This window comes from Dermacentor silvarum, chromosome 7, assembly GCF_013339745.2.
Source record: "Dermacentor silvarum isolate Dsil-2018 chromosome 7, BIME_Dsil_1.4, whole genome shotgun sequence".
Lineage (NCBI taxonomy): Eukaryota > Metazoa > Arthropoda > Arachnida > Ixodida > Ixodidae > Dermacentor > Dermacentor silvarum.
The window spans coordinates 121,462,000-121,472,352 of NC_051160.1; the positions used below are offsets into that span (position 1 = coordinate 121,462,000).

At 45.7% G+C, this 10,353-nt stretch overlaps 1 protein-coding gene and 1 pseudogene across 1 annotated transcript; both read right to left on the reverse strand.

Annotated features, from left to right (window-relative positions):
- Positions 1 to 587: 587 nt before the first annotated feature.
- Positions 588 to 4,953, reverse strand: LOC125947198 (uncharacterized; annotated as a pseudogene).
- Positions 4,954 to 5,408: 455 nt separating this feature from the next.
- Positions 5,409 to 10,073, reverse strand: LOC119458395 (DNA-directed RNA polymerase II subunit RPB4). Its single transcript, XM_037720237.2, has 2 exons — positions 9,715 to 10,073; positions 5,409 to 5,736 (listed from the first exon to the last, which is right to left on the reverse strand). The coding sequence occupies exons 1-2, from the start codon at positions 9,895 to 9,897 to the stop codon at positions 5,485 to 5,487; spliced, it is 435 nt and encodes a 144-aa protein (XP_037576165.1). The 5' UTR covers positions 9,898 to 10,073; the 3' UTR covers positions 5,409 to 5,484.
- Positions 10,074 to 10,353: the final 280 nt, after the last annotated feature.

The window sequence follows — 10,353 nt, forward strand, 5'->3', positions numbered from 1 at the left end:
ATGGAAATTTCTGATGACAATTAAAAAAAAAACACCATTTTTGATATTACTTAAACTTTGCTCACTTATTCTCCTCTACATCAGCTTTAATAATCATTAAAAACATATTGCATAATTTTGTTCCATTCGTAGTTACAGCCCGTCGAATGGGACCCCTAGGCAAGGCTCAGCGCACCATGCAGGTCTGAAGATTCTATGACATTTATGATCGCATACGACCTTTAAATTTTGGCATGATATTGTATCCAGTCATTTATGCCTTAACGCTGCAAATTAGTTGTGGGACAAACTGTAGTGAATGATTCAGAATCAGTTTTGTACGCGTCGGGTTCCTGGTTGCGCTGCGGCATCGGAGACCACACAGACGTTTTGCGCAATTAACCTCTACGAAAACGCACTCCGAAATCGATACCCAGCTTTGATAACCCAAAAATAGGATAAAATTCAATAAGCAAGCAACTGTATTCCAAATAATCTTTAGCGTAATGAAAAAAATTGTGAAGGTAATGGAGAACCGCCTCATTAAAACAGGATTTGTTTCTGGGCTGCAATCGTTTATTCAAATGATTCGAGAACGCTGATTTCCTTCATTCCTGTACACATAGTTTCTTCCATGCAGACCCGGCTATGCGTGCCACGTACAATTCAGGAGATGCTTCCGTTGACCTGGATAGCTGCCAGGCATGCCAAGACTGAATGCCATGGAAGGCGGGCACTTTCATCCACTCATTCTTCTTTAAGTCGCGGAAGACATCAACTTCTTTTTCTTCAAGATGCATTAGATGCACACCTTTCAGTTTTTCTGTTAAAATTGTTACAAAGTCTTTGGCTGCCCGAATTGCACTTTCAGGGCTTGTTCTCAAGTTGTTGAGCATTGCTTGATGCTTGACGAGTCCTCCAACTCCGTCGCACGCGTTTTTCCCATGTCCAGTTGCTGAGAATATCCATTGGGTATTGGGACAATCGCTCTTTCCGAACTCGTAAAGGCGGTATCTATTTTTGAAATGACTGGCGGCTCCATCACTCACATTTGTCACCTTGGAGTACACCGGCAGGTTATCGTCCACCCATTTTGTCACTTTCTTTAGAGCCAAGCAGGCGTGAGCGGAGTCGTGGTTCAAGTCCTCACTAACAATAGCGAAACTCTCCGTAGATTTTTTCGTTGTTACCACGCATGTAAACACGGATACTTGCTGCTTTTGCCAGTGGTATGCCTGAACTTTGTCAGGAAGCACGACAGTCCAGTTTTCGGCAAAATCAAAGTGGAATACAATCCTCCCACGCTGTGTACATTGCTTTTCGTCGTAGATAGCTTTGCCTTGTGTCTTCCTGATGTGGTTGTGCACGATCCACTTTGCCACTAGAACCCGAAGATGATTCAAAAAAGTATCAGCATCTAAAACCTTTTCACAAGGTCGCCTGCCTCCCACGTCGCTAGCAATATTTCTTCGTCTGGGATATTAAGTTCCTCCACTGTCAGGGACCCGCCTTTTAGACACTGATTGCGTTCGCCTAAAAGGCACTGTGCTGATGACGGAATGCAAATGAATGCTGAGTGAAGGTCATCAGAATTGATTCTGTGGCCAATAATGTTCTCAAGAGCGGCAAGGCAAAGTTTATAGTTGGCGCAAGTGACACAAACGCACACATCATGCTGGGGATAACATTTTACCCAGCACGGTCGCAAGGTGTAGAATTTTGATAGGCCAATGCCAGAATCAGGATGGTCGTCTTTGTAAATGCGGAATGCCTCTCTAATAGATCTGGTCATGAAATGCTTTGTTACTAATACTTTTTCTCCATCGATCGTAACCGACAAGACATCCTTTCTGTTAGGGCTTTGTCTCGAGCATTCCAACTCGTCCTTCGTGTAGTACTCACGTGCCGCAGATACGCACTCAGGGCTCACCTTGTGCCTGGTGAAAGGATCCGGCCGGTACCACACACCGTGATTTTCTTTCAATTTCCTGGACTTGTTTATTTGATACATCGATGCTTCGGGAATAAGCTTCTTAATCTCATGTTTAGCTAGTGTTGATGGCAGGAGAGTCAGAAGTTGATAACGTTCCTGGGGTGTCGTCGACGCTGCATAGGCTTGCCAAAAGCTTTCTGTCCACTGCTCGCAGAAGGAGCACTTTCCTTCGGCTGAATTTCCAGATGCATCACATTGGTTGTAGGCCCGCCGTATCTTGTTGCGAACATTTTCCGCTACCGCCTTCTGCACCTCACTTTGTTTTCTTTTGATGTAAGTAGGCCTGTCCCGACTTCTCACTGCGCCTGGACGTTTCAAAGGGGACACGCAGGTAGTCGCAATGATCTGGTTGACGATGTTGATTTCTGCTTCAGGGGGCATAAAAATGTCATCGCTCAACTGTGTGTTCCGTGAGCATATTTCATTGCAGAAGTAGCGAAAGCACGGGTAGCACAAGTAGTCCTTCTCTTTGACAGTTACTGATGTTTCGGATGTTAAAAGTTGCTCCAAAGCATTAACGTCTATGTCGGTAACTCCGCGAAAATTTCGCTTCTTTGCAATGAGCTTCTTGTGCTTCAAAAGGTAGTCTGCACAATACACTCGCTCAGAGCTATATTTTGCCGCCATGAGACGCACATGAACAGTAAGAGCAAAGCACAAGCACTATCGGTGTCGAATGAAGTGTGAACAGCGGATCGATTCAGGCTATCTCCTGTCAGGCCGTCTGCTGTTCAGGCCGTCTGCTGTTCAGGCTATAGAGTTTCTCACTATATATAGTAAGAAACTCTATGGTTCAGGCAGTCTGCTGCCGTCATCTGAGATAGGCGCGCGCATTTGGTTACCGATAGTTGTGCTTTTGTTTCCCTTGGCATTCTACATCTTGATTTGCCACTGGAGTGCCACGTTAATACTCTCCACCTTTTTCGGTACTACTGACCTTTCAAGAAAAAGAAATCCAATCCTGCCTGCATTCTAAACACTTAGCGGGCAAGAAGTCGGATCTACAACAATTGCCTATCCTTGGGTAAGGGTCTCATTCGACGTGCTGTAACTACGAATGGAACAAAATTATGCAATATGTTTTTAATGATTATGAAAGCTGATGTGGAGGAGAATAAGTGAGCAAAGTTTAAGTAATATCAAAAATGGTGTTTTTTTTAAATTGGCATCAGAAATTTTCATTATTCGGTGTTTTCTTGAAGTTAGACCTGTAGTATCTCTTTATTGAAAAGTGATATAAATATAAGCTTTAGCAGTTTGGTAAATAAGTATGCTTAGAACGCAATGCGGAATTCTTGCCGCTCTACCACAAGCCTTTTTTGAGATAAACACCTGCAAAGTAGACAAACTAACGTTTCCTGGGCCGATTTTGAGGATCTTATAAAAACATCTACACTATCCACAAAAACCAAAAATAACTGAACACAAGCAAAAAGACGCATATAATTATTTAGAGAAATTTCAGCTACCTAACTTTAATGTATTTTGTGTAATTCATAGCCAAAGTTGGCCAAAACAGCAGAGCAGGTAAGCGCAGCACTCCACCTCTTCGTCATTACTGATTCGCGGTGCTTCGAAAAAATTTTTGCCAGCAAAACCAATTGCAGATCTTTTCTTTCCACTCATCAGGCAACAATATGTAAAATTTTGAACTAAATTTAAAAGGTCGACCGGCCATCCTTTGTTCGATCTTACATGGAATCACCCTACAGCTAATGTTTGCTCAAACTGACTTTCAAGTATAGTTGTAGCAACTGGCACAGTGTCTGACTAGAATTCACTGCCTTCAGATCTATTTACAACTGGCAATTTTCTGAACGAGAATGTAGTGTTTTTCACTCAGTTGTCGTCTCTCCCGTAATACTTGTTTTCGTCAGACATGCAGATCTATGTTCATTTTTCTCCCCACGATCCTTCACATTCTTCTGCCTGTGAATATGTCCAGCCAAACGCCTCTATAAAGAACTCCTTGGTACCTCCAAAATCCTCGGTTATACAGGTCACTTCGGCGTAAAGATCGCGCACCGTACCGCTCGCTGTAGCACAGGCTAAGCACGTTCGGCAAAAGAAAATCTTTATTTAGAATAATACCTCTGTCACACGAGCACGCAAAAACTCTTTTACGCAAGCGGTCTTTCACCAAATTGAAAGACTTTTGAATGAAGAGGTGTTGCGCAGCAGACACACGGCGCCGACGATCTCCTTTTAGTGTTCCTTCTGTACACGCTACCGAAAGCGTGGCGCTAGCGTTCGAAACAATATTGGCCAAAAATAACTTATGTATCTCGAAATATAAAGTGAAAACTTATTGTTTACATGTTTTTCAAATAAATTTAACATAAGAAACGTTAATATAAAGATTTATTGTAGTAGTTTAAAGAGCATCATCACGCGACATCCCCAGCCCGTTCGACCTGCTTACGAGAGTACAGAAGAAAATGAGCATTACTGGGTTTACTCCACCTTCTGCGAGACATAAAATTATTTTTTATGATGAACCTAAGCGACAGAAAATTACGCATTTGCTTACTTTCTTTAACATATGATAATTACTAGTGCCCACTGGTTTCGAGGCTACTCCTTTTCGGCCGTAAAGGAGATCGGCGAACTCCTCTTTGAGAAAAGACCGCTTCTGAAAAAGAGATCGCTCCCTGTCGTGTGTCTGCGGGCGAAATTCTTTTTCGGGAGAAGTCTTTTAGCTCAAAAGACTTTCGAGTGCCCGTGTGACAGGGGTATAAATTAAAATGATACTGAGTGGATTAAGTCACCAAGTTTCTTCTGCCCACTTGGTTTGATGGAATGTGCGAATGCTGCCAGTGCCGTGGCAATGAGGTTCACAGCATGCTTAGCGGTGAAATCTGGAAGCGACGCTAGGTACAGCTCGTAAAAAATCTTTCTACAGGCTCTTCACGCCTGCCGGCCTTCGCCTCCATGACATCCTTGATGGCCGTGTTGACAGTGATCAGTTTCGAGGAAATCATCACGTCAGTTGAAATTGTAGGAAGGAGGGGCGTCTGCCATAGCTATTGTGGCGTCTGGACCCTCCCGCACGGTGAATCTTCCTATATGCACAATCTAGGGAGCCTTCGCGGAGCATGAAGGCTCCCTAGCACTGCCATTGTGCGGCAGCCACGAAGGGAAGTGGTGGCAACACTACGTGGATTCGTTGTAAAAGCAACAGATCATCCCTCGGGGTCACATGTATCCCTTCATTGTAGCAGTCTTCACTGCAGAGGCTTTCACAATTCAAATAGTACTTAGCAATTCAGCCGGGACATACGAAATACTTCGTTATACAGGTAATTTTGTTGTAGAGGTGTCTGACCGTGTTATGCGTGAGAAGCCTCTCCTGTCTGGGCCAAAGCTCTGGCACGCAGTATGTATAAATAAATAAATAAATAAATAAATAAATAAATAAATAGATAAATAAACAAACAAAACCGGTCTTATTTATTGGAAATTTACACTGCGCAGACACTTTCGCACGACACCAGACAGTACAACAGGAGGTCTCAGTACTGGAAGCTGCGCTGTGTCTGGATGTCGTCCAGTATCTGCCGCAGCTGGTCGTCCTCGAAGCGCCCTTCGAGGCTGGGCACGAGGGCGCGTGCCTCCTCTGGGTTGTCGGGACACAGGTTGGCCAGCTGAGCCAGCTCGAAGCGGTGCAGCTTCTTCTGGGCCAGCAACTGCCGCACGGCCGTGATGGTCTCCCGGTTCTTGAACCGACTGAACCGCTGGCAGTAGCCCAGCGTCTTCATGAACACCTGCACGCAGCAGAACAACTATTATAGTGGCTAAGCTTGGAGGCACAAAAACAAAATTATGCAGAAAAATTTACTGTAACATTTCCACACACTCCGGGAACCTGAAATGTTATGCAAAGCATTTTGCAGGTAGCTGGCTATCTACCCACGTTTGGAGTGTGGTGTGTGTTACCGGATAGCGCAACACATCCATAGTGTTACGAAACGGTGCAACGTGTCCGTAGGTTGTATTTCGAGCACTGTCAAATTCTACCATGTAGTTGAATTCTACCGTATTGGTGTTTCACATCAATCGAAGAGGCCGTAGCTGGTACTGGGGGCCAATCGGAGGTGACAGTACAGTCGAAACCACTTGTAACCAATACCGATTTTAACAATGAGCAGTCAATGCAGGTAAACTTTGTATGTGTTCCCATGGTAAAATAAAACACTGCAACGATGACATGCCGCGTTATCAGTTATAACAATTAAGTCTGGCTACTGGGTGTGCGCGCCGGAAGAAAAAAGAATGATAAATACTTGTAAAAAAAAAAAAGGCGAGCCACTTCACCACACCAGTCTTTGTGCCACGCACCTCGCAAGGCACGCCTTTGGTGCATCGCAGTGCCGGCCTCGCATGCCCCTGTCCCTTCCACCCTCTCACCGACGTCGCAGTCGTGGAAGGGAGGCGGGAGAGGACTGACGAAGGCGTGCCTGCGTGTGGCACAAAGGCGGGTGGGGTAAACCGGCTGGCTTTCTTTTTTTCCCCCTTGATTTTCAATATTTTTCTTTTCGGCGCAGACATCCAGGAGCCAGATTTAATTTTTATAAGTGATATTGCAGCACGGGATCATCGCAGTAAGCGGTTTATTTTACCATAGAACACATACAAATGTTGACCGTGCATCGGGTGCTCATTCTTACATCCGAGTGTTGTTAAAACCAGTAACGCCGTTAGTGGGTTCGACTGCACTTCTTTTCGTCTAATAATAATGTTTCAGCGTTTGTGCCCCTCTCTTTTTTTTGTGCAACCTGGTTATAACAATTATCCGTTAAAACAATGAGATTTTCTTGGCACTTGAATATTGTTGTTATAGGCGGATTCGATTGTATGGTGAATTCGGCAACATGGCGGAATTTGATAGTCTTCGTCGAGAAGAGCACTCTCTGCAAGGCGAGCAATTGCGTGTGTGACGACACTGACATCTAAATGATTGATGCCAACAGTGACGAGGCTACAGCAACCCAGCAGCGGCCAATCCTGAAGGCGGTGTGATGGGAATCGAGGCGAGACAGGCAGCTACCTGCAATATGCACGGCTCTTTTAGTGCCATCTTTGCGATCTCCAATCACTGCGCATCATGAAAGACTCGGTTGCTGGGCACTGTGACGTCATTTGTTCGCTCTGTTGCGCTCCGTTACCCTCATGCTAATGTATACTAGGGCACTAAGGCGAACCAGGCAGACAGACTGACAGACACTGTAACGCTTCTGGAAGAGGCCAAAAATGCTGACTGCCACCGGAAGGGGCACAACACCTGCTTGCTCTCCAAGAAGGAGATGTCAGAAAGGTAGGTAGGTGAAGGTCGGTATAAAGAAAATCATGACATGGCCAAGAAGTTGCAGCAATGTTTACATGAATTTATTTAAATTCATTTCCAAATCTTGTTGTCTAATTATTCTTGTCAGTTGCCACTGGCTCTCACGCGCATCGCTTGGCACATTTGGCACGCTTTAAGTTACTTCCTTTTTCTCTTCACGTCAGTCCAACTGTTCTCAATGCAGGCGGTCTTCAAGTTGTCTGCTGCGTACTGTGATGTTTGTGCACGTGTCCAGCAGGAACACTGACAGATTTGATGACAGGGCAGTGCTTTTGCACGCACGTTTGTTGCCTGGTGCAAGGCGATGGCGTTTGGTTGACGTGCAATGTGCCGGCCTCATGGGTGTTGTGCTGTTGTTATTCCCTGCCCTCCGTTCACGAAATTGGCATTTGAAGTGCGGTCACCACACCTGTGGAAGAGTAGCGTAGCATGAAGCCTCGAATGCGATAGGTGGCATGAACTTGTGATGGCACGCGTGCGCGTTGCTGAATTTGCTGCTGCGGGACATTGGAGCCAAACTGGTCACTCATGCTTTCCATATTGCGACTGGAAATGTCACACAGTGCAGCAAAAACAAACACTGTTTCCTCACTCGATAGGGACAAGGGAACTAGTAGGGATAGGCTGGATAGGGATGGCACTCGCATAGGCATACCATAATTGGAAGGGCAAGCGGCCTAGTCCGCAAGAGAACTGATGTGTTCGACAGGTGACAGAGTGGAGTGGTGCAAAGCAGTGTTAGTTGCAGCTTACACGGACGTCAGGTAGTCGGTTGCCACCATGAGTTCAGAGGCAAGCATGCGTGTCTCGGGAGGTGTGCCCTGGGGTTGTGCTTGCAGAGGCGAACTGAACGATGGACAGCGGTGGCAGTGTGTGACTGGAGTTGCACGTGCCACAGACTCTTTCAGGAGCAGACGGAGCAGATGGCAGTTTTTTGGAAATAATATGTGCTCTGAAAGTGATGCTGAGCACTCAAACATCACGTGATCAACAGGAAGCACGCATACAATGGTGAACAGCTGGCCTCACGCAATAGACTCATCGTTCAGCAGTTTAATGCTAGCTTCTTTTTTGCCATATTGCAAAAGTATGCACCCACCAAACAGCACCGTGTTACAGCAGTGCATTGTATTTGTCGACGTGGAGCTATTACACAGTGCCATGCTGCATTCGTGCACAAAAATATGACAAAAAGCACTCAGCAGTACAATCACTGTCTGCTAGGCTGTATTCTAAAATGCATCAAAGTCTGCGACGTTTAATAAAGCTTGCACAATGGTGCCTGCTGCCAAGCCACGTGCCACATTGACATGCATCAATACAAGGTGGCATGCTTTTATTTTAAAACTACTGCTACCATGTGCCATGCGGCATACCTCACATATAAAAGAAAAAAGTGACCTGAAGTGGTGACGGTGTTGCCACTGATGTTATTGCGGGCAAACATAACTTGCTCTAAAAAAATCTCCTGGTGTGAATACTCCCGAAGGGATTAACAGCTGGGGAACACTTCCAAACCTTATTCGTCAGAAAAGCACTGCTGCAAAGTGGCGACCACCACAGAACAAACATGCAGCCTTCATCACATACCATGCTACCATGGGTGCCATCACACATTGCTTGCTTTTGCTCTCATTTACACACCTGATACTTTGGCTGCTAATTTTTGTATGGCTGCGAACTCATAAGGATTAGGGCCAGTATATACATTCGACCCCTCTTAATTCGACCTCAGTTAACTCGACATTTTGCTTCATTGAACAGCACTGACAGAAAACCATACACTGCTATGGAAGAAAAACTCGTTTAGTTCAAACTTGAAAGAATGCTGCTTCGGTTAATTCAACCCCCCAACGATTACTTCGACAATCACAAGGCACTGGCGAGACCACCCCACTGATGTGTGTACAATACAATGACTGGCCACAAGTGAAACAACATCACTCAACACGGGCACGGAACTTTGATGCCACCGGCAACAGCTGTTTCCACACTTTCACTTTTACAGAACTTGTTTCCACGGCCTGTTCTTGACGTCACCTTGCTGCTAATATAACTTTTATTTCCCTAATAAAAGGTTTTGAGGGCCTCAGAAACAGAAAATAAATTTTTAGCTTTAACTTGCTTAAAACAATGCTTTACCTTGGTTCAGACGTTACGTAAATGAAAGAGCGAGGTATATTATTTGCCGCCTCCGTCTATGATAACAAATACCGTGGTAATTTCGCTGGCCTCATGCGCTAGCACTGCGAAATTCCCACGACATTGGACGCTCCAGCGAGCGGAGAGCTCACAGGCCGTTTGCGGTGCAGAGCGAACACAACCGCGCAGCGCGTAGTACGATACGCTACAGATACATCGGGAATAAACCACCCCATTCGCAAGTGCGCGCGCTAACCTCAGATAGTTCCTGTTCTTCCTCGGCGCTCTCGTTCTGCTGCTTGCGGTGTTCGAGCAGCATGTGGACTTCGCTGATCAGGAGCGTTTCGGCGTTCTCGAACTCCTTCGGGAACTGCAGCTCCGACGCGTCCTCTTCCACCTGGTCCAGCACGGGTGCCGCGGCCGCCGGAACACCAGCCATACCGTCACACTGTTCGTTCCTTCAACACGCGCACAAAGGTACGTACTACACGACTAGTCGGGGTTTTGCGCGAGTGATTAGAAGAGGGTAACGGCAAGTCGCTCGCCGATTACGCGGTTAACAGTGACACGGTTGCCAAACAGAAGTAGGCGGCCATCTTTGTGAGGGTGCGCTGCTGCTGGAGAGATGAGTGCATGCATGAGGGCAGGTACTAGGGAGTTGGAAAGCACGATCACAAACTGGCAGGACACATGAGACTTCAATTTTAATTTTGAAGTTATAAGGCAACAACGCTTAGGCATAAATTTGTAGTACGTGTCGCAAAAAGCTATTAACTTACTTATATTTTGTGTTTCAGTCACATTGCAAAAAAACGCCGTAGACGACGCGCACAAACATTTGAGTCAACGCCTAATTATTGCTATCTCTCCTGTAGCTTAAAAACAACAAAGTGCC